Consider the following 24,061-nt stretch of genomic DNA (forward strand, 5'->3'; position numbering starts at 1 on the left):
AACGGCGGCGGCTTTGGGAGCACCGGAGCCGGGCGGAGCCGGGCGGGCTGTGGGTGCGGAGCGGGGTGCGGGGAGCAGGGCGGGGCGCGGGGCGGGGTGCGGGATGCTGGGCGGGGTGCGGGATGTTGGGCGGGGTGCGGGAAGTTGGGCGGGGTGCGGAGCCGCGGTCCCAGACCCGCCGCGGTTCCCCCTCTCCGTGTCCCCGGAGCCCCGGGGCTGCTCTCTGCCGCCCCACCGGGCTCTGGGCTCGTCCCGCGGCCGTGCCGGGATCGGCCCTTCCCGGGCTCCCCAGGGCAGTGCCAGACCCGGGCTGCGCTGCTCACAGGGCTCTCCCCGCTGGGTCACCAAGCACTCCCCGCTTCTCTATTTTTCCTGCTCAAACCGGGTTCCAGGTTTCCTCTGATCCATCTTCAGGGCCCTCCCTGGCGAGTTGCAGACCTGGGGCTGCGGGTACCTGTGGGGTCTGGTTACACCAGGTGCTGCAAAGCATCCTGGGAGTTGTAGTTCTAAGTACTCTGTTATACATGCTCTGTTGAATGCTTGTATGGGATTGGCTTAAGAAGGTACCTGTGTGACGTGGCAGCATTTGAAACTGCTATATAAGCTGGGACTCCTTGAATAAACTCTCTCTTGTTACACACCACGTTGGTGTCGCTATGGTCCCCATGGGACTTATTATTTTTTGTATTAATAACTGCTACATATGGCGCCCGGAACAGGGACCTAAGCCTTGTCCTGAATCAGGAAGAAATACGGACCAGACGTCAGGTACCAGCCTATATTTAACGCTGAGGGACGTCCGCCGTGAAAAAGAAATTAACGCCAGGTACCAGAGGAAAGGAAACTCTGATGGGCGTAGGCGGGAGAAACCGCGATTGAGCTCGAAAAAAGGCCTGAATTCGGTAGGAAATTGCCTACGTTTTGAGAGGACGCTCTCGAGAAGAAAAATCTACGTCCCAGGTGAGAGGGCGGGAGAAAAAAGAAAAAGAGAAAAAATGAAAACTTTTAATTCACGTGAACCGCAAAATATTGCAAAAGCCTTAAGCTTAATATTGAAAAAACTTTGGAGACAAGTTAACAAACATAAAATAGCTGGACTTTTAAAATTGATAAAAATAACTGTTTTAGAACTGCTGTTATTTACAATTCTTAGTGAAATTGCTTGGAAAGAGGGGTGGAGAAGCAGAGAAAAAACAGAAGTAAAAAAGGTGGACACTTTAAAACTCTCGCAAGAGAACTCGTCCACAGAAAGAAACTTTGGATCTTCCCCTCCCCCAACAATTGTAAAGCATGGAACTCAACGTACTACTGCTGTGTGGAAAGGGGGAGGGAGTCCGAGAGCACGGAAGAAAAGCCTTAGAATATGCCTTTTTGTGCTGAATTTTCGCGGATGCGTAAATTCTGGGAAGAATTCGCGTGTCGTGAATTGTGTAACTGGTATAAGGGAACAAACTTTAAATCCCCAAGCCATTAAAAACCTGCAGACACGTGGAGACCACGCCGGAGCGTGGGCGGCGCCATCTTGCCCATGCCGGGAGCAGAAGGTAGTGCCTTCTCTTCCTGTCTCGTGGCCATGTTGCGGACTGCCTCTGCTGGAGGCACGCATGGAACATGGTCCGTGCTGGGAGCCGGTAGCTAAGCAACAGCTGCTGTGCCCACCAGCTGCAGCGGCGCGATGTTTAAAAAAAATACGTGATAGCCGCTCGGCGTTGCGAGCGGCGAGGCCGGCGGCGGGCACAGAGCGCGGGGCTGTCGAGGCGCTCAGCAGCCGCAGCGAGTCAGGCCGGGGACGGAGCTGCGCCAGGCTCCGCAGGACTGCTGGCGGCGGGCGGCGACTCCGGCCCCCCGGGGCGGGCAGCTCCGGGACGGGGCTCGGCAGCGACGGCGACTTCATCTCGCGGTGCCGGCTGGTGTCGACCAGGCTGCGGCGGTTCCTGCGCAAACCCAGATGGCAGCGGCGGCGGCACCACCGGGAGCAGCGGCCCGGCGCACAGCGTGGAGGGAGCCGGGCGGCTGGAGCGGCGCCGCCGCGGGCGCCTCTGTCCGGAGCCCGCAAGCGGGCCAAGGCCCGGCCGAGGCGCGGCCGAGCGGGAGGCGGTGACCCGAGCGCGGAAGCCCCGCCGCAGCTGGCGGCGACTCCTGCCGCGCCCCCAACCCGCGTGGAGCTCTCGGCGGAGCTCCGCGTGGAACCCCGGGCCGGGGGGGGCGGCCGCCGTGCCTGAGGAGAAGCCGCGGGACGGCCCCGCGGCTATCCCGAGCGGCCGAGCAGGCTTGCGTCGGGACTGTGGCACAAGTTTGTTTAAATGCAGCTGGCGCGGGGCGCCGAGAGCGGCGCGGCAGCGTCGACGAACACGTGTCGGCGGCGCAGAGCTGCGAGGCTTTCGCCGCCCACCTGCACTTGGAACGCGGACAGCCCGTAGTGACGGCCGGGCCGGGCCGTGCCTAGAGCTGACGGTCGCGTCCCACTACAGGAGCCAACCCGCCCGTGCCGCCGCTCCCCTGAAGCGGACCTCGCGGCCGCAGCAGCGCGGCCCGGGACAGCCGCACATGCGGCACAACGCGGCGCCGAGCCGAGGCCCGGCGGCGATGACCAGCGACATGGCCCCCACCGTAAGCGGGCCGGGCCATGGCCGCAGACACTCCGGCTCCTCCGGGAGCATCAACAGTGACAATGCCGCCTCCCCACCCCCGTGAGAGAGGCGGCGGCCCGGTGAAAGACCCGGACCGGGACCAAAACTATACAGACACTGAATTTACTGACTGTTTTTACAGGTTTTACATATAAGCCTTTAGAAATTATTAGAAATGTTTTTGTTTAAAATAATTTAGTTAACTGTCTTTAATTTTCTAATTACACTAATAATAGAGAAAAATTCAACATTGCATTATTAATACATTTTTAAGTTTCTAATTTCCCTATACCTTTGTTTAAGTTACTAATAATCACATTAACTAAGTATTGTTTGAAATTGTTAAGTTCTTAAATGTATCTAAATAGGTTTAAGTTTATAACTATCTCGTTTAAGTAGTAATTACCGTCTTTAAGAATTTCTATTATTATTAACAGATTGTAATAGTAACCTACCTATTCATGTCTCTAAGTACACACTCAGAAATATACACACTACTTACCACTCTTATACCTTTAAATTCATTAACTTTTCATATTCACAACAAAAGAAGGGGAGTAGAAGGTAAGAATATGCATGTAATTAAGTAAGTAAATCCTGAGTCAAATAATTTTCATTCTGACCAAACACTACATAAAAGTTTAAGTTGTATAGCTAGAATATGAAAACAAAGATTACATGTATGCATGAATGAAAAATGATTGGGGTGGCCACCCGAACGAATGAGTGAAAGAGAGATTGTGTGAATGTATGAATCTATGTGAACCATTTACACCCTATACAAAATATCTAAAACACAACAAACACTACCTCTAATACATCGCCTTAATAAAAGGCAACTGAAAACATGATGTTCCTCCTTTAAACTTTTCCTTGTGTTTTAATAAAGTAAATTTTCCCCAATTATATATAAACCCTCAGATTGATAAAAGTTTTTGTTCTACCCAATTGCAAGAAACCCTTAGATAAATAAGGTTTTTAATTAATAAAGTTTTGTTATTATATAGAACTCTTAAGTATATAAGGTTTAAGCAAGAAATAAGTTTACTATGTCAAGTGAAAAACGTTTTGTTAAGAATTACACTGTTTTTTGAATTTACACTGTTTGTATCTTGTTATTAATAAAAATGGGGGAATTGTGGGGTCTGGTTACACCAGGTGCTGCAAAGCATCCTGGGAGTTGTAGTTCTAAGTACTCTGTTATACATGCTCTGTTGAATGCTTGTATGGGATTGGCTTAAGAAGGTACCTGTGTGACGTGGCAGCATTTGAAACTGCTATATAAGCTGGGACTCCTTGAATAAACGCGCTCTCTTGTTACACACCACGTTGGTGTCGCTATGGTCCCCATGGGACTTATTATTTATTATATTAATAACTGCTACAGGTACCAGGCTGAGGAGTGGGAGGTTGGCGGTGCTGTGTGTCCGTGTCTCACCCGTCAGAGAGGGTCCTGGAGCTGTGTTCAGTGTTTCCAAAGTCACTGCTGAACTTTGGAAGACCGTCTGTGAACGCAGAGCCCGGGCTGCAGCCCTCATCTCCGTAGTCCCTTAGCAGCAAAGTGCTTCAATGTGCTTTTACTGCGCACATGGGAGAGCCCTGCTGAGAGCAGAGATCACTCCGGGCTGCGGTGCCAGTGCCCAGAGACAGCTTTAGAGCTTGTTTGCATTGGCGCTCGCATTGCCACTTTCCATCTTTATGTACCCTCATCTGTGACTTTACTGGGTTTTTTACTGCCATACGCTCAGGGTTCCCTCCCTCTGGGGCAGAGGTGGGGTGGTGGGAGCTCACTGCCAAGCCCTGGCTCTGGGCAGCTCTCCGGGACGGCTCCGTGGCGCTGGGCTGTGTGTTTGGGCTCATGGAGGCTGGACTTACTGCTCTGCAGCGTCTGTTCTGGTGCTCTGTTCATGCAGCTTTTAAGAGCAATAAGAAAAACTGCCAGTGATGCAACACCATTTAATGATGCCATTTATGGTGGCTTTTTAATTTAGTTAATGCAGATAAAGAGGCTCTGCGAACTTGCCTGTTCGTAAATATCACACATCTGTATGCTCCATGCTTAATTATTTTGTATCCTGCAAACAAGTGTTAAACTGAGACCTTGCATTCTTCAAGAAGAACCGGGAATTCTTTGGATAGGATACTACCCAGGACAGGTATTTCAGAGGGAGTTGTTTTCTTTTTTTGTTTCAAGTCTTTCTGAGGGAAGCAGCCTTGTCTGGGAACTGCCTTTCTGCAGAACGCTTCTGTCTCTGAGATGCATCTCCAGTAATACTTTGTTTATTCCAGCGAAGAGTGAAAGCTTTCCACCTGGTCAACATGTTCAGGAGAGATTTGAGACTTAGTTCTTGGTTCTTCAGCTTTCTGGTGAGTTTTACAGCAATTTTCATGATTTTGGTATTTGAGATAGTGTTAGTGTTTCTATGAATGTTACAGTGCATCCTCTCCACCAGGTCAGCCTGTCCAGGAGTCTCCTTGCCTTTGCAGCCCTTGCCAAGAACCAGACTTCTAAAGGTTAGTGTTTTTATCAGCACTCTATGTGTGTGTTCACAAGCAATATCCAGCACAGAGAAACAAAAGGTGTCCAGTGGCAAAAACGAAGGTAAAGAAACTTTTTCTGTTTCCCTGCTTTGTACCTGAAGTGCTGTTTGCAGAGCTGAGTATTTGCCAGGCTGTTTGCTCAGCTGCTGCTCCGTGTGCCACTGCAACTGCAAACAAAACAGATTATTTTGTGCCTGCAAAGTGCATCTGCAAGTGCAGAAGTTGGGAGGAGCTGGGAAGCGGGGATAAGACGAGAAAATTAGTTCAAAGCTGCCATCAACTCCTCCAGGATGCCCCAGGCAGTGTTTGGAACTGCTTGGAGAGGCTGTGAGAGGCTGACCCTGTGTGTGGCACAAAGGTGGGTTGGAGAGGCTTTCTGTTTCCCCAAGTTATGTGTCTTTCTCCAGGTTTAACTCCTGTCACGCTTGAGACCTCAAGACACACGTACGAGTACGTGACTGCTGCTTTGGACTGGTGGCACGCTGACAGGTACTGTGAGCAGCGCTTTGCTCAGCTGCTCTTTGAACCCCAGGACAGTGAGCAGGATTCCTTCAGCAAACTGCTGCAGTCCCACCACATCAGAGGTTCTGTCTGGCTAAAGGAGAGGGATGGTGTCCTGCACAAACCAAAGAGGAGACGTGAGTATCAGTGGACATGGGCTATTTGGATACATGTTTCTTTACTGCTGGATCCTTTTCATTCAGAAAGATCAGACTGGAAAAATTTTCACTGGTTTTTCATTGCCACAGTACCGGCCCTTGCTTCTTCCCTCATGCTGACTGAAATTTCTCCTCCTAGGAGGCCACAGTGTACCAGTCCTGGTATTCAGAGACAAAACGGACACAAAGCATGTGAAGGTGCTCTCTGAGTTCCCAGCCCTGCCTGCTGTCACAGCCTGTGCCCACCTGCAGTGGGACACCAGGACCCAGGAGATCGCCACCATCTTCTCTTACGCTGTGCCAGCTTTCATGAACGAGTTCCAGCTCCGGGGCTTTGTGGACGAGGAAGGCTTTGTTCGGTTTGCTCTCATAGTCCACGGGCACCACTCCCCGTACCTGCCCGTGTTCCGTGCTGACGGGCAGTGGCATCACTTCTGCGTGACCTGGCAGCAGGAAAACGGGACCTGGGCCATCTATGCCGATGGGAAAAGGAGGGCATCTGCCAGTGGTCTGTGTGCTGCAGGATCATCTGCCCCCCAGGCCATCTACGGCCAGGGGACCTTCATCATCGGGCAGGACCAAGATTCCCTGGGGGGCACCTTCAGGGCGAAGGAGTCCTTCAGTGGGAACATCACTGACTTGCACATCTGGCAGAAAGTCCTCAGCATGGAGCAGATTGAGCGGGTTCGGTCGTGCTGGGCCATAGAGCAAGACCTCGTGTTTGGGTGGAGCTCGGACGCTCTGGAGCTGGAGAGCACCGTTCAGACGGTGACCACACAGCTCCTTTGCCCAGGTAAGACTCACTACCCTCACTCAGCACACAGGGACAGTCCGGGAAGCCAGTCCCATCCTTAGAGAGGGAATTTGGTGCAGCTGGTGGAATGATGCTTCTCCTTGGGGAAGAAAAGCAGAAGCACATTCAGAGCTGGGCTGAATGTGTACAATTTACAAATTGTACTTGAAGCCACAGTCATCACAAAACCCTTGGTCACTGGAGAGCCCTGCAGTGCCCCTGGCACAGACAGCTGCTCAGATGTCCTGAGCTAATAATGGGATTTCTCTTCTTCTGAGAGAAACAACTTCCTTGGCAGGGATGTTGTTCCCCAGAGTTTGCAGCCAGTGCTTCATTGCTCTGCTGGGAGGGAGGAACTGGGCTCTCAGCCAGTCTGGGGTGACAATACTGATCAGTCATGAACTCAGGACCTGGCACTGCCCTCTCCCAGTTCCCTCTGGAGAGGAGGTACCAGCTGGGAGCAGTTTCTGAGCCCTGCTCTGCTCTGGGGCCACCTAAGGAGCAGCCCACAGTGTCTGTCATACTGGGGTTTGAGGATTGCTGCAGGATATTGCTGTTGATACCTGCTGGGATGGCATGTCCCTGGGAGACCCAGCCCTTCTGACTGTGTGTGTTTCCACAGGGCCTGTTGAGGAATGCCGAGTTTTGGAGGTTGGCAGCAGTGGATTCAGTTATGCATCTTGTTTGCAGACTTTGCCTTTCATCTGTCAATACAGAAAGGGTACAGCATCTGTTAGTTATTTATTCATTACTTCCACCACAAGCACTCCTGGAGGTCCAGGCTGGGGTGATGCCCAGAGCTGGGAAAGCCTCGTGCCTGCTCTGAAGGAATGACTTGCAAACCCCGCTGTCGTTGGGACTTTGCTCCACTTGCCTGTGCTCTGGCAGGAGGTTTTGCTATTCCCCAGCTGAGCAGTGGTTGTACACATTCCATGGCTTTTGGATGCAGTGCTGTAGAGTGCCTCCCAATCCAGGCATCTCCAGACTGCTTGGCTGGGGCAATATGGGGGAAGGCAGAAAAGGAGTGTCAAACTGTCTGTCCAGATGGCATCTGGTGCTAGAAATAAAATACAGCTGTGAAGTCTCCTTGTCCTGCCTGTCCTGCAGGCGTAGCCACCATCTGGGGACTGTTCCCCAGGCTTTGAACATGCCATGTGTCAACCTCACTGCTGGACCCCCAGCAATGGCTTTGCTTCTGGTTCTGTTCTGTTCTCAGATGCATACTGGCAGCTGAAAAGAGCCCAGCTGGAGTCCAGCCACTCACTCATCAGCCACGTGAACACGCTTGCAGCCAGGACTGTGGTGAGTCCTGCAGCAGTGGCAGGTGACACCCAGAGCAGGGAGAAGCTGTTGGGGTGGATGTGCTGGCACCTACTGCTGTTTGAGGTCGCTTTGCCAGCAGCTGTGAGCCTGGGCAGGGGATCCCTCCCCAGGAGATGCCTGGCTGGCCAGACAGGTGTCCTGATGCCAGCGAGGGCATGAAGAGCATTGCCAAGGCACAGCTGATGGTCAGGCAGAGTCAGGGCTCTGCACTGAACTAAACCATCTTTTCCGTGGCAGATTCCTGACAGCGTCTTCACAAGTGATGTCCAAGACATGAACCTCTCTGTGGCTCTTGGTGCTCTTGATGTCTTGGCAATGGTTCTGAGGGAAGGAGAAACGTCCATGCTGGAGCCCTCTGACCTCCTTGCAGTGCTTCAGTTACTAAAGCAAGTTTCAGATACGGAAGTGCAGGAGGGAGATGACCTGGAGATGCTGGAGCAGTTGGGCCAGTATTACATGGAAGTGAGTGGGTTAATCCTGGAAGAGCAGAACATTGGGACGTGGTCATCAATCAACCAGGTAATGGTGTCACCAACAGTCTCAGTGCCACGTGCTTGTTTAGTTATTTATTGCCATGCTGTTTTAAGGGCTTTTTATAAAGACCAGCAAGTTTCTGGCATTGCCAGCCTTGTCTCTTTGCTGAAGGAACTGGGAATGTCCTGTAGGGAAGAAATCACAGAAGAGCAAAGCCAGAGCCTTGAGTCCCAACTTCTCTTTTTTTCTGCCAAGGACCAAATATTGAAGAAAACTCTTGTGAGCTGTGGGAAGGGTGAGCTGGCAGTGCAGGGGCTGCTTTCCATTGCTCTCTCTGTGTGTGCAGGTCATCAGAGGGCCCATGGCTGTTGTTGAGCTCTGTGACAGAATGGTGTCACACTTAGTCCCCCTGCTGACTGCAGAGAGGACAAGGATCACAATCCAGCATGGGAATATTGGTAAGTGGCACTGCTAGAGCTGGGGGGTATCTCACCAGGACCCAGATCAGTCACCCTGTCTAGTTCCCAGTCCAACTCCACTCCTGGCTCTTCTCCTCTGGCTCACATCTTACTAACTCTACAGCCTGCTCCCCATTTCCCCGTGCAGTGTCACAGTGTGGGGGCACCTCTCACACTGTGGATTGCAGGAGGATTGTAAGAAACCTTTCAGCATGTGATTTTACCCCTCCCAGGGATGGAGGTGAGGCAGCTGGAGCTGAGCGGGCAGGAGCTGAGTGGTGAGGCGTACGTGGTCCAGACTCCTGAGAAGGGCAGGCACGACTTCATCGAAGTTCCTGCGGAAGAAATGCAAAGACTGAAAGCCAGAGGTTGGTTATGACACCTGAGCTTCCCTGGGTCTCCCCTTGGGACTTCTGCAGCACCTTCCTTAATGGCACAGACTGTTTACCCTGAAACGCAGTCTGGAGAAGTGTGGGGAGGGGAAGCCCTTGGTGACAGGGAGAGGGGTCCTGGGGGAGAATTATCTACAGCCCCTCCACAGACACATCTTGGAGCTGAGGGAGTCTGGCCTCCCAGTATCACCCCCCAGACTGGGGCAGTGGTGCTGGAGCTGCCCATGTGCCTGTCCCTGCCCCCATGCTCTGTCCCTCCAGGTCTCCACAGGGTCACGGTGAAGAACCTGTGGTTTGGCTACGGGGCCCTGCAGCGCTGCCTGCCCGGCACTGCCACGTCCCAGCACGTGGCTGCCTCGGCCGGGGGACACAAGTGAGTGCAACAGAGCCCCCTGCGCCCCAGGGCTGTCCTCAGCAGCACGGGAGAGCTCATTTCTCAGTCTGCATTGAGTCTCTCAGTCCCTCGATTTTGGGGTCACCTCCATCCTGACCCATCCCAGCCCTGGTGCTGGGTGCTGCCTGTGTGTCGGGATGCACCGTGGTGTCTCCTGTGTGCCTCTGGTTCCCCTGGGGTTACCGGCTCTGCTGGGGTGGCTGGGGACTGCTGCAGGCTCCCCTCTGGCTGGGGCAGAAGGCGTCTCTGGAGGTGGTGGCGCTGGTGGCTCCCGGAGCGGCGGGAGCTCCGAACACTAGGTGGGGATGGCCACCCGCACATCCCCGCGCTGGCGGCGCTGTGCCCAGCCGAACGGCTCGGGATGCTGCAGTGCCTGTCCGCAGGGTCACCTCCCGCAGCGGGGGGGTTCTGTTTGCCGGGTACCCCAAGGTACACCGTGCCCCGCGCCCAGGCCCTTCGCCGGCCGCACTGACGCGCTCAGCAGCGATCTGACCCGTGCGATGTGAGATCCCGTTCGCTCAGCACGCCCTGCGGTTCCCGTGCCTGTGAGTGCCGTCCTCTCCCTGGCAGGTACGTGAGCACTGCAGTGGGCACTGCCGTGATCTCATCCACTCTGCTCGGCGACTCCCAGGAGATCAGCACGTCCGTGCGGTACCGCCTGCAGCACCGAGCGCAGGTACCGGCCAGGGCTGTGCTCAGCAGCCACCTCCCGGCAGCCCGACCCGCTGTCCAGCCATGGATCAGCACCCCAGAGCCTTGGGGGGAGTCCCTGTTACAGCCCAGTGAGTGAACTGCCCCCATCTGTGTACAGCACGTGTGGCTGTGTGACCTCTCTCCCCTCTCTGCCTGCAGGACCTGCCCGATACACTGGTGTGGCCCATCTGTGCCTTCTGGAACTTCAGCCTCAGGTGCCTTGGTTCAGTTTGGGTCCTCAGATTTATGAGCTTTTATTTCCACTGGAAACCCAAACACCACAATATAAATGTAATGGTAAGAGTAGGGATCTGGAATTGTTTGCCTCCTCTGTCTGCTGGAGCAAAGTGCTCTCCTGGGAAGATTTCCTTTGGAGAAGTCACTCACAAGAGAGTGACCTCTAAGGAGGTATCTACAACTGAAATGGAAAGCCCTAGTTAATTATGATCGTTGCCTGTGACAAAGGAGAGTGGGTCCAAGATATATGGCCCAAAGACATGCAGGACTCCCAGCCTCATAAATCCTGCCTGGCACTGGGATGTGTTTTTGCTGAATGTCACCACAGTGAGAACACCGAGTCTGTGATATATTATGGATTGGTAATTAAATCATTCAAGAGCAAAAAACCTCCTTACAGTCCCAGACTTGTAACAGGCATGGATCAGTCTGGGGAGGGTGGGAAGAGGGTGTTTTTGGAAGCAGCTAGGTTACTGTCCAAATGGTCCCACCAGCACTGCCCTGCCCCTGACCTTCCCGTGGTTCTGCGGAGGCTCAGAGGGGCAGTGCTGCCAGTGGGGACAGAGCTGGCCCCTGCAGCTGTGGTCCCTGCCCCAAAAATTCAGATGGGGATCTGAGACACAGGATGAGCCAAAGGGAAGTCCATATTGAGGCCTGTCTCTGGTATCCTCATCTTCTTCCTTTCACCACTCCTTCTTCCAGGAGAATGAAATTCCCTTCACGCCCTGGCCTTCTGTGGCAGTGGGTGGTAATTTCCCTGTTTCTCTGTGGTTTTGCTGCATGTTAGCCCAGATGCCGGTGGGATGTGGTCCACAGCTGGCTGCTCTGTGGTGACATCGCTCCAGGACTCCACTGCCTGCTTTTGCAACCACACCACGAATTTTGCCATCCTGCTACAGGTGTATGAGGTTCAGGTACGTGGGGAGCCTTTCTCTGCCATCCCCTGGGGTGGATGCCAGCACTGAGAGCAGCCTGGTGAATTCAGGGGGGCTTTGTGTCTTCTCTTGTTTCATGACTGGAGCAGATGACCACCAAGGAGGAGTTCACACTGCACACCTTGACCTTGATCGGATGTGGAGTTTCCTTCTGTGCCTTGATAGTCACCTTCATTTTGTTCTTGGTGGTTCGGTAAGAAAAGCCTGGGCACTTGTAGCTCTCTCTGTATTTTTTGCTTGATATTTTACTTCAGAGCCTTCATCCAGGGAGTGGCTGGAGAGGGGATGCAGCCCCTGTTGTTTCTGTGGAGATGCTGATGTCAGCTGTGCACACACCTGGGTGCTCGTGGCAAGATTTTTGTCAATAACTAACAATGTTTACCATAAAAGCTGCTCTGCTAGAATTACTTTTTATAAAATAAATGGAGCAAAGACTATTTCTTTTATTGCAAACCATTCTGTGTCGCTTGGTCAGCACAGGGGTCTGCCTTGGGAGTAGGAGCAAGGACACCCGTTTGCTTGGCTGCAGCTCAGGGCTCTCTCTCTCCTTCCTCAGTGTCCCCCAGAGTGAACGAACAACTGTGCACAAGAACCTGATCTTTGCACTGGCTGCAGGAGAAGCTCTGCTCATGTTCAGTGAGCTGGCCAAGAGCAACCAGGTGAGCTCACCAGGAATGTCCCATTCAACCAGCAGGGCCAGACCTGCTCCAGCATCATTGTCAGAGCAAACAGAAGTGTAAACTCTTTCATTAACGGTTCATTAATTGCCTGTAACTGGCATCTAGAACTGTGTCTCTGTGTTTATATATATGTTGTGCAATCCATCAGGAAATTCACCTCTTTTCTGACACTTTGCTTCTGACCAAAAAATCCTTCTGGGAATTTAGGTGGTTAGAGAATGGCAGCACACAGTTCTGTCCCCTTCTGAGTCCTCTTCTGTGTGGTTTCTCTCCAGGTGCTGTGCTTCTTGGTCACTGCCTTCCTGCACCTCTTTTTCATGGCAGCCTTCTCATGGATGCTGGTAGAGGGGCTTCTCCTCTGGAGCAAAGTGGTAGCAGTCAACATGAGTGAAGACAGGAGAATGAAGTTCTACTACGTGACAGGCTGGGGTATCTGCACACTCCTCTGCCTTGGGTCCTCGGGAAAATATTCTTTTTCTTTGCCTATTGAAAGTTTTAATAGGAGAGATTCCCAAATGTTTGATTTAATTTAATATGAGAGCTGGGTGTCACTGCTCTGCAGAGGCTTTCTGTAGTTATGTATCAAACTGCCAGTTTTAGAGTACAAGTTAAGCAGCATTTTTGTTATTTTTCTAAATGCATGAGTTCAATACAAAAAAAAAGAGGAGAGGAGATTTATGGTACGTTCTTGTTCTTCGAGGGAATCTCTACTGTCTGCTAGTAATTAAAATATAAATACCTTCCTGACTAAGCACCCTTTAATCTGAGGGAGCCCTTTAGGGACATAGAATTCATTTGAACAAGCTGAGTTTTGTATCAGAGGAGCCTCTTGAGTCCGTGCTCCTCACAGAGCACATGCCTAGTTGGGCACTGGGCAACCACTTCAAGTATTTTGGATTGTTTCTGTCTTTGATGGTCCATTTTGTTAAAAAAGCAATCCAAAGAGTAAATTGCTTTGGTCAGGACTCAGGACTTGGAATGCTTTATACCTCAGAGAATGATGCTGACAGCTTGTAAATCTGGTCCTGCAGAGCCAGGACAGATTTCAGCTGCAGTGAATTGATGTTGCTCGAGGGGTTTCAGAGGCTCCTGCTGGAGCGTGTCTGGTCATGGGGGTTTTGAAGCGATTGTCTGGTGCACAGTGCCCTGTGTGGAGCATCTCTGCTTTTCCTGGGGTTTAACCTGTGGTTTTTTCTGCAGGTCTTCCAGTCCTTATTGTGGGGGTGACCCTTGCAACTTCCTTTAACAAGTATGTGGCAGCAAACCACTGCTGGCTGAACGTGCAGACCAACGTCATCTGGGCCTTCGTGGGCCCTGTGCTCTTCATCCTGGCCGTGAGTGCCAAACCCCGCTGGGAAAGGGTGATTCCTTTGGGAATGCTTTTTCTGGAAAAGCATTGCAGAGATAGGAGTGTCAGCTCGGGGGTGCAGCTCACAGGGCTTGTGCCTGCTGCTTCTGTAGGAAAAATGGTTGTTATGCTTTATACAGACTTCCAAAACACAAATAAATCTCTTTAATCAAAGCAGTTTTTGATGGGAAGAAGTGCCTAAAGAAAATTTTGCTTGTGATCTTGTGTTGGCTGTTCAATTAGGAATGCAGATAAATGTGTAGGTTGACCGTGACACTGCCTTAGCTAGAGGTCTGATTTGAATATGAGAACATCTACATCCTTGAAGTAGTGTCAATACCTTTAAACAAGACATAGCAGCAGAGAAAAGGGCAGTGTTTAGGAGGTCCAGAACAGACACTTAACAGGGATGACATTCTGTAGGGGAAGTTTGGGGATAAGTTTTCTAAATTTCATACGTGTTTAAATAGCTCTGTGAAGTCTTTGATTCACTGCTTTCTTGGCACTGGCACTTTTCCCCCCAAGTTCTGAACTAGGTCCCAGCAGAAAAAGCCTGACCTGCTGGAGCTGAGCCACTGTGTGCAATGGCTCTTCCCTGGCAGGTGAACACCTTCGTGCTGCTGCGGGTGGTGATGGTGACTGTGTCCAGCGCTCGCAGGAGATCAAAGATGCTGACACCCAACAGCAGCCTGGAGAGCCAGATCGGAGCACAGATATGGTGAGCAGGGAAGGGGCTGCCCAGGGTGGGAGATATCTTAGTAGTGACAGATATACAGAAGAAATTCTTCCCTGTGAGGGTGGTGAGGCACAGATTGCCCAGAGGAGCCCGGCCCAGTGAAAGATGTGAGCTGTGGGAGTCAGGGCAGAAGGGATTCCCTCCCCAGGGTATCAATGCAGCTTGGCTGCTTTAATGCCTGTTCCACTGAGGAGCCCAGCCAGCACCTTCAGCATGGGAAACCTGGTGCTGGACTCCATCTGCACTCACATTCCTCAATCTCAGCCCTTTGGGATGGGAGACCGCTTGGCAGTGCAAGACTGGGACTTGGTGGGTTGACAGTAAGGCTGGTGGGGGTTACACACACAGGGAGAGAGACAGTGCAGTCTTCTGTAATCAGCCAATATTGAGAGACCTCTAAAAAACTGCTGCTTGAGTCATTACTTTATCATCCCCTGTGAATCTTTATTGTTGTTTGCTGGCGCCGGATACCCCTGCTAGACACGCATTGTTCCCCTGTAGCATAAATAAATTTTCCCAAATTTACAGAACTACAAAGATAGGGCATTGCTGGAGGGCAGGGTGACATCCATATACAAATAAAACAAATACAGAAGCTTGCCTTGTAGCAGAAACTGGGGGGAAAGTAGCTGTTTCCTCATGGCAAATGATGTCAAAGAGCTCCCTTCTTGCTAACTTGCAGTGATAAAACAAAAGCAGGGGGGCATGTCAGGGGCTGAGAGATGAAATGTTTGGTTTTTCCCATCTTAACTTATTTTCTTTGCAAAGGAATTTGTTCCATAGCTCCTGTCTTGTTAGTGTTTCATCTCTGAAATGTGCCCGGGTAACCCTGAGCTCTTCCCCCTGCCAGGGCCATGGCCAAGCCTGTCCTGGTGCTGCTGCCCGTGCTGGGGCTGACCTGGGTGTGTGGGGTCCTCGTCCACCTCAGCATCATTTGGGCCTATGTCTTCATTGTGCTGAACTCCCTCCAGGTGAGTCCTGCCCCAGGAGGATCCCCAGCTCACAGCCAAGCAGGTACCTGCAGTTTCTTGTGCTCCAGTGGGCTGTACCTGGCCTCGTAGCCTGGGACAATTGTCAGCTCTGGAACCAGCCCAGCTTTCCCAAGCCTCTGTGCTATTTTGGCTGAGGAAACTCAGTTCATCCTCCCAGAATATGGAATACCACTCTGGACACCTTGTTCATCTGGTGGCCCTTCAGCACCAGTCTCTGCAGGGTGCTACTGATGCCACAGCTTTCCAGTTCAAATGTTGTTTCTCCTATTGCTTCTTCTTTCTGACATCAGCGTGGTTTCAAAATGGCAGTAACAAACTGGGTTTTTCTTTGCCCTTTGATGGGCAGTGAAATGATGCCTGTGCACTCAAATGGAGCAGACATCCCTCCTGCTGTTTGCCTCTGTCCTGCAGGACAGGGATGGGCTGTTGGTGCCAGCAGCCCTGTTAGAGCAGCGCTGTTCATGGAGAGGGTCTCAAAGGTCATGTCCAGCCACAGTGTGCTTGGCTGCTGCTTGCTGGTGTGTTCTGGGATGGGTGTTTCCCATCTGGCTCCTATTCAGATGTGCTGAGAGGTGGTGGCCCCAGAATGGTGCGGGCAGAGCCGCCTTCCCCTCAGCTGGAGGTCAGCGTTACTGCAGGGAGGCCGGGCAGGAACTGAACTCAGGGACTGAAAATCTTTACCCCCAAAGTCCGTGTTTGTAGCCATGCAGCTGCTCCCATGGGATGCTCCCAGTGTTCAGTGAAGCTGCACTGGGTGTGGTGGGACGCAGGAGTGTTGGGTGGAACAGACTGGGATGGAGGCTGGTGATCAGAGCCTCACATGGGGCATCTGGAAGTGTGGGGTCTGTTTCCAGCTCTGACTTGCCAGACCTTGGGTGAGTCATGTCATCTTCTGCCTCTTTATTCCTTTTTTGGTAGCATCACCTGGCTGTATTTTCAAGGCTCTTTGGTTCTCTCTGCCATATTTCAGAGCCACGTTGTCAATAGGTTAGGGTTAATAGGGAATTCTGTAGGGCAGCAAGTAACCCTGGTGCGTAAAGCAACCGCTTAATATTTACTTCTGAGTTTACTGTTTTCATCAAAAGACTTAAAAGCTTTAACCAGCCTGTGTGTGCTTAAAAGAGCAAAGCAAATCACCTTAGTCCCAGCAGCCAGGAGCACTCAGTTCTGCACTGAGCTAGGACTGTTCCCAGGATCTCTGGATAGCCAAAACACAGGGACACAGGGTGGCAAAAAGTCCTGGAACGTGTGCTTGTCACCTGTGATTCAAACTATCGGCAGAAGCTTTGCAAACCTCGAGAGAAGGCAGCTGTAGATGGAGCTAGAGAAACACTGAACACTGATTAACACCACCCAACAGCACTGCTGCCAGCACGGTCCCTAGGGGAACATGGAGCTCTCTGCAGGCAGACACTGCAGCAGGGATCCAGGCAGAAGCGAACACGGATGGGCTCAGTCCCAGCCCTGGGGCTAAGGCTGTGCCTGCACCAGTAGTGCCCGAGGGTACCCCGGTGTCAGTCCTGTTCCTGGGCACTGGCTATTCAGGATCCCTTGCCCAGTGCTTGATGACAAATCCTATTCCAGGGCATCAAAGTCAAAAGAGCAGCTGGGCACTACCCTCCAAATCACTGTGATCCAAAGAGTTCTCCCCCTGTGCCCCTGGTTTTCCTTGGGGCTCAGTAGGAACCGGCTCCTGCCGGAGCTTGTGCTCAGGGAGCAGCCCAGCTCACGCTGCTTCCCTCTGGCACACTTGGCCCTTCCAGCGTAGCATTGGCCAGCTCTGCAAGGAGGAATCCAGGCATTATCACACGTGCAGGAGTTGGGTGGTTGCTCAGGGATGCCCTGCCTGTGGCTGGCGCTGCTCCAGGGCCAGGTGCTGCTCCCCACACCCACGGGCGCTGGGATGGGGTGTCCCAAGGCCAGACAAGGGCCACCTCTCTGCATCTGTTCTCCTAAGGATATCAGAAGGGTGGCAGGAGGCCTGTCCTAATGGTAATTAAATAGAGCATCAGCCCTCCATGCCTCCTCATGCCATGCTTGGGTTATTGAGCAGGAGAACTCCAGGCTCAGTGCTGTGTGGACAGGCACAACTCTGCTGTGCTCCTTTACCTCTGTCCCTTCATTACCAAGTTCAGGTCAATCTGCAGATTATGCCAGAGGAGAAAAGATGGTGAGAAGCCGCAGAGTTAAAAGAAAGCCATCCCATTTCAGCCCCTTTGCTGACTGTCTCATGGATCCCTTGGAATTTCCTTTTAGGCTGGTGTGTTTCTTCACTCGAGTCCAGCGCAGTGGTTCTGCTGCTGGGGTTGTTTGTTTGTTTGCTTTCTGTTTGTCTGTCTTCAAGGCTGCTCTGTGCGTCCACACGAGACATGACAGCCCCTTCTCCAGCCAGGCAGTGCAGGAATCCAGCCAGGGACTGAGCAGCAACAGGGAGCCAGTGGTGCTGTGCCAGAGGGGATGCAGTGGCTGTCCCGAGGCTGGGACCAGCCCCATTTGGAGGTGGGAGCACCAGCACCGTGCTGAGCACCCAGGGCTGTTAAACAGTGTTGGTAAAACCTGTCGGCTTCATTGCAGCTGGGAGAGCTGGAAGGATGGTCCTGAGGGCAGGGGCTTACAGAGCCACCCACCAGGGAGGGTGCTGTGCCCAGCTGAGTGTGTGGAGAGCACAGGACGTGGCTGCTGGACAGACGGACACCAGGCAGGAGCATCCATCCTGCTCTGAGGGTCCCAGCACGTGCTGTGCCTTCTCCGCAGGGCCAGGGCATGGTGGACCTTGCTGGGAGAAGATGGCAGGCGGGTGGAAGTGTGGATGGGAGCAGAGGTAGGAGGGGGCTCCTCCAGAGCCGCCTCTCCGCTCCCGCCCCGCTGCAGCTGGGCCTCCTCTCCTTCCTCACTCTCCTCCCAGCCGACCTCTCCGCTCCCCCCTCCCCACGCTCATCCAGAATGATTCTTTCAAGGAAGACCTGCCTTGGCAGCCTGGCCAGAAATCTGGTCTGGGGGAGTGACCGGCATTGCTGGCTGAAGGACAGGTCACGGCACGGTGCCAGGGGGCTGCTACCATTGCGCCTGCCAAGAGCTCGCAGATGAGAGCAAGGCTCATTGAAGACAAGATGAATTGCATCTCTTGCTGCAGCTGATTTATCTAGCTGCGATAACAAAACACCCCACAGATATGACATAAATCTGTTCGGCCAGATAGGGCTGCTTTAAGGCCAAAATCGTTGGTCTGGAGCTGTAATTAGCCCCAGGCTGTGGCCCCCAGGCAATGCTCACTCCAGCCCTGGCCTGGGCACTTCCCCTGAGCACATCCCACCCTGCATCCCGACTGGGGCTGAGCGTGTCACTGTTTGCTGGTCCTCGGTGTGAGAGGCACCGCTGCTTTGGTGAGCAGGGAGGGTGGCTGGGACTGTGCTGCCCTGGTGTGCCAGAGGGGAGGATTGTCCAGACTGGGCCTGAGCAAAACCTGTGGGTCCATCCCACTGGGTTTGGGTTAGAGGGTCCTGCCCATGCTGTGGTCTGTCACTGCAGGGGACAGAGGAGCCATCCCCTCATGCTGCACACGGGCTGTGGGAGGCTGGCTAGAGCACCCCAGGGTCGGTGCTCGGCAGAAAGGGAGGTCTGCTTCCCAGATTTCAGTTCCCCTAGCAATTAGTTCCTGGTGGTTTCTGTTTCTGAGAACAGGAGGTGTTTCCTGGGGTATTTCACATGCATGAGTGAATGGGAGTGTGGGAGAGCTTTGGGCTTGGGAAGTGGAGTCCTGGTGAGTGATGCCAGGAGAAATGGGGGGAGGAGAAGGAAGAGGGGCTGGGGCAGGGACTGTCTCTGGAGCCTCTGTGAAGAGCCCAGTCTCAAGTGTGAAAGGTTGTCGCTGGCCGTGTTGTGCCCACCATCTGTGCCAGTCTTACCCGTTCCAGTGCTCACCAAACCCATTTCCTCCACTGAAGGAGCACAGACCAGCTGTACATTGACCTTCCCTCTGCTCTCTCCTTTGCAGGGCCTGTACATATTCCTGGTCTACGCAATCTATAACAGTGAGGTAAGAGGTGCCCCTGGCTGGCTTCAGTCTCTCATCACAGCAACAGTTTATTAGAATTTTGGAGGTAGCTGGGTTTGTAGGAGTTGCAACAGGCAGCACAGCCCCGACTGTGCTTCTGCAACAGTGGTTGCTTTTTCTCCATCACTTGCTGGAGAATCTCTTGCTGTGATAGAGCTGCTCTGGCCCTCTGTAATGTCCTTGCTCTGCTCCAGGTGAGGAATGCCATCCAGAGGATGAAGGACAAGAAGAAGGCCCTCTCGTTCACAGTAGGTTGGAAGGAATCCCCACTGCCCCTTCATCCAACAGACACCCCCTGGAGAAGGGTCCAGCCGTATCTTTGGTCTCATTTGAGGAGATTATGTTGGAAAGAAGTATTTTTTTTAACTCTTGTCTCCCTTCTTTGCAGTCCTGTTGGACAGCACAGACCCAAAGATAATCTATCCCAGCCTGCTGTGCCAGGGCAGGGTGGGAGCCAAAGGCCACAGTGCTGATGAAATCGATCTTTGAAGTTGGATCTGGATCTAGGGAAGACTCATGTTGCAGTTTTCAGTGTCCTGTATCTCTTCCCTGTGATTACAGAACTGCTCTCATCCCATCAACTACTTATCAAGTCCAAGAAATACGACCTCCTGGGAGACAGGGAAGCTGGGTCCTGCAGCTGGGACTGCCCTGCCAAGCCCTGCGCAGAAAGAGCCTCCAGTGAAGAACATCTCCAGCAGAGGTAGGAGGATTGTTGTCCCTGTTGGCCCAGGCTGTGTGATGACACGCAGTACAGTGTTATTCCCCAGGCTTGAATTTTAGTGCACATTCACCTGGCCCTGTGTTAACTCATTTGCTCACTGTGTCCGTGGGAGCACTCGGGTCTGGTGCTGCTGCCTGAGGGTTCCTGGGGAAGGCAGGGTCCTTGTGCATGGGGGTCTCAGAGGGGTCAGGGCCCTGCAGGCTGGCTGAGCATGGGTAGGGGGGCTTGACAACGTTAGGCAGCATTGCATTCTCTTGAGGCAAAAATCCATGTCTGTGTCTTACAGTGAATTTCTGCAGAAGGACTGGCAATGGTGGCAGTAGGAAATAGCGGGTTCAGCTTTGGGGAAAAAATGTTTCATGTTCTCCAACCAGTTTGTGGGTGCAATGGTACAGATAACCTGTTTTGTGCCTGTAAAGCATGAACATTTCTGTTATCTGGTCTCCAAACTCATTGTGCTGCTTCACCCCGTAGGAAATTTTGGAGCCAAAATTCCCATGGGAATTTCATCGATTATGTCACCTGAGAGACCGGTATGTAACATCTGTCATTCTTCCACCTTCACCCTCAGACAGAGCACAGCAGTTATGTGGGGATGGCCCCTGAGCTGGGGCTGGGCTGGGCAGGGACAGGCCGTGGGGACAACAGGGGAGGGCACATTCCCAAGGGCAGGAGAGGAGGCAGCCCCAGAACAGCCGATTTCCAAGGCAAGAACTGAGCCCTGAGCCGATGGGGAACCAGCCCCACTGCCGTGTCAGGGGGGTGGGTACTGCAGGGGTGTGCAGGAACACAAGGTGCCAGTGAATTTGAACCCTGAAGCACCAAACTGAGGTTGGTATGGATCAAGGCAGGAGACTTTTCCCAGGGACAGCAGGTTAAATCAGGCAGCAGGAGCTTGCTGTCCCTGCCCTGGGCAAGTTACATCTGCCCCAGGAGGGCAGGCTGGGTTGTGCTACCTGCAGTGGGATGGAGAGCTCAACAAGGCATGGCCTAAAGCAGGAAACAATATTTAAATTTGACTACTGTACTGCCACTTCCATCTCCCACTATTGAAATGATCATCAGTCCTTGTGCACTTGACATACAAGTGCTGTAATTTCCTCAGAATAAAATCCAACACTACTTTCATGAGTCTCTCACTGAAGGATCTCTCTTTCCCTCTCTAATATTTATCCTTTGAAAACCTGTGTCACATAGACAGCTCTTATTTATCCAATAGATAATACTTCTATAGCTGGCATATCATTTGGAAGCCACTCGATAAAATCCATATTTCCATCTCTCATGATTTATATTGTGGTTAAGGCTGTTCCTCCCCTTGTGCTGAACAACACCAGGACTTGGTAGCAGGTGATGCTTTTCCCAGCCAGCCAGGTGCTGGCTGTGTGAACTGGGGCCAGGGCTAAGCTCCTGGCACCAGATGTGACACGTGGGACGCAGGATTAGCCCAGGGGCCCGAGCTCCCCAGGGCAGGGGCACTGGGAGACAGCAGCCCTCCTAAATGCCAAGGCCGTGGCATTTCTGAGCGGGCAGAGACAGAAAGTGCTTCCCTCCATGTGAGGGTCACCGAGGGCTTTGCTGTATCTTTACTGCATAAACATTGCATTTTTAATGTGCTTGTTTCCTTTTCGACCAACGTGGGTGCAGCGAGGGCTGAGGCTGAGTGGGTGTGGGTGCTGCAGCAGCTCCCGGAGCCCCCGCGGTGCCGCTGCGAGCCCTCAGCTGGCACTGGGAGGGTCCCTCGCAGCCCCAGCCCCACCGCAGGGCTGGTGGGTACACTTGTGCCCCGCGTGGTGCCACCCTGCCTGGGTGGGGGCTGCGTTCTGCCTGCACGGGGGCTGCTTTCAGAGCTCACCAGTTATATAAGCCAGGGCTGTTTTCCCTGCTCCCCAGCTCAGTGAGTCATGGCACTCGCTGGAGGAGCGGCGGATTCAGAATGTCACTGGCAGCTGCACAATAGTTTGGATGAAGAGAAGAAGCTACTTAAAAACGTTTGAAAACACTTAAAATGACAAAACACTGAGCGAGTGAAGATACAAACACAGACGAGATGTTCTTCGTGTTTCAGCTTTTTTAAATGTTGTTTGGTGATATTTGTTGTTGTTGGACTGGGAATAGGAATTTCACATCTCCCAGAGCGTTAACCAGCCCCTAAGCACAGACTGTGCAGGCTCTTTCCACCACAGCACAGAGGGACAGAGCTCTCTCTCCTCCTTTCCTGGATTTTCCTGTGGTCTCCAGGATGGTGAGCAGCCTGGGGGGGGTCACCACAGGGCTGGCAGGCTCCCTAGAGTGGGTGTGTGGAGCTGGGTGTCAGCTCACCACTGCTGAGAGGTGCAGCTCTGCCAGGGGCCATCCCTCGGGGACAGGGAGGAAGGCTCTGGTTACCAGGCTGGTGGTGGCTCAGTGGTGGGACACTGCACTGGGCGCTGGGGAGCCCTGCCTGGCCCCAGGGTGTGTGGTGAGGGGCTACCACCAGCACCAGACCTGCACCTTCTGCTAACACACATTCTCCCTCTTTCAGGCCGTAGAGCTGACAGCATTCAAATCCTCAGGTAACATTTGCCTCCATCATTTTCTGTGATTTTGGTTACTGCTGATGCTGGGTTGTGCGGTGGAGGGCTGCCCAGAGGGCAGCTGGTTTCTGCTCAGGCTTCAAGAATTGTTTTATTTCCAAACTGCCCTGGTGGGTCCTATCCTGGCCAGGCTGTTGAGATATCTGAGCAGATGAGGGAGGGCTGGGGAAAAACGGAGCCCCAGCAGCTCTGCCAGTGGCACTGCCTGTCCTGGCAGCACTGGTGGATCAGCTGAGGGTGCCTGTCTCAGGGCACCCACCTGGTTTCTCCCCATGTCTCTGCACCTTTCTTGCTGCCCACCTGTGCCAGATGTCACTGCCCACTGGCTCCCTGGGCCCCTCTGTGCCAGGAGAGCTGCGGGTCACGGGTACAGACAGGCGGCAGAGGGGCAGGGAGGACCTGCAGGGACCTGATGCTGAGCTCTCTGCCTGCACCCCCCCAACACAGCTGCTCCTTGGGGTGCAGTAGGGACCTGCCCTTGCTGCTTGGCAGGACCTGGGCTACTTCCAGGGGTGGCAGCAGCTCTTTGCTGCCCTGGGGTATTTTAAACCAGCAGCAGCGGCAGAAAATACCGGCGGGTCCTGGGAGTGCCATGATCCCAAAGAAGGAAAGCCAGGGAAGGTGGGGGTTTCAGACAGAGCTGGATTTATGAGCTTAAAAGCAGCCATTTAGCATCTTCATTTTCAGGTTGTAGAAAGGCCAATGTCACCATGGAGGTGGGTAAAATTAAAACCAGAAATCCCTCCTAAGCCCCAAACCTCTGCTTAACAGCAGTGCTGGGGAGAGGCCAGCCAGCCACAGCTCCCTGCTCCCCTCTGGCTTCCCAGCCTGGCTTTGGGCAAGTCCTCAACTCCTCAGGAGACAAATGGGGCATATTTAGCTTTATTTTCTTTACCAACAACTGCTGGGTACTCCCAGCGCTGCCAGTGCAGCCTCTGGATGGGGCCCCTCAGGCAGACAGAGCAGTGAGGAATGATCATATTTTTTCTACATTGTGATGTTTTCTTTTGTCAAGGGAAGCAGTGCATTAGCAGGTTTCTCGGTTTGCTCCACATGAAGTGTCTAAGCAGGGCATCCTCAGACTATTTTTGAGATTATGCCACCCAGAAGCAGTGCAGCTTTCCTCCTCCCAGTGGGCACATGAGAAAGGCAGAAATGGTGGCATCCAGGAGCAGATGTGCTGCAGCATTTCGGGCATAGGAGCAGGGTCTCAGAGACAGTCAGGGCTGCATCCAGCACATGCATTTGTGCTCTGACCCACCCTCAGCCACTCCTGGATATTTTATGACCCACGTGTTATTAAACTCCAGCTATGCAAATAGGGTTGTTAAGTTTGGCGTTATTTTCTCAGGTAGGTCCTCAGTGTGTTTCTAAAGGCCCGTGTCTGCCCGCTGGGTGATGGACACGGCAGGCTGGTCTCGG

At 53.0% G+C, this 24,061-nt stretch overlaps 1 protein-coding gene across 1 annotated transcript; it reads left to right on the plus strand.

Moving 5' to 3' along the window:
* The first annotated feature begins 12 nt into the window (after positions 1-12).
* Positions 13-23,895, plus strand: ADGRD2 (adhesion G protein-coupled receptor D2). Its single transcript, XM_050320305.1, has 26 exons — positions 13-53; positions 4,825-4,997; positions 5,084-5,144; positions 5,579-5,809; positions 5,970-6,623; positions 7,246-7,344; positions 7,840-7,925; positions 8,184-8,465; positions 8,767-8,878; positions 9,112-9,246; positions 9,532-9,643; positions 10,235-10,340; positions 10,517-10,572; positions 11,382-11,508; positions 11,619-11,722; positions 12,086-12,188; positions 12,485-12,638; positions 13,410-13,543; positions 14,160-14,275; positions 15,144-15,264; positions 19,280-19,321; positions 19,534-19,587; positions 19,901-20,042; positions 20,538-20,596; positions 22,588-22,618; positions 23,699-23,895. The coding sequence occupies exons 2-26, from the start codon at positions 4,950-4,952 to the stop codon at positions 23,893-23,895; spliced, it is 3,366 nt and encodes a 1,121-aa protein (XP_050176262.1). The 5' UTR covers positions 13-53; positions 4,825-4,949.
* The last annotated feature ends 166 nt before the right edge of the window (positions 23,896-24,061 follow it).

This window comes from Myiozetetes cayanensis, unplaced genomic scaffold (genome assembly GCF_022539395.1).
Source record: "Myiozetetes cayanensis isolate MyiCay16 unplaced genomic scaffold, myiCay2020 scf23, whole genome shotgun sequence".
NCBI lineage: Eukaryota > Metazoa > Chordata > Aves > Passeriformes > Tyrannidae > Myiozetetes > Myiozetetes cayanensis.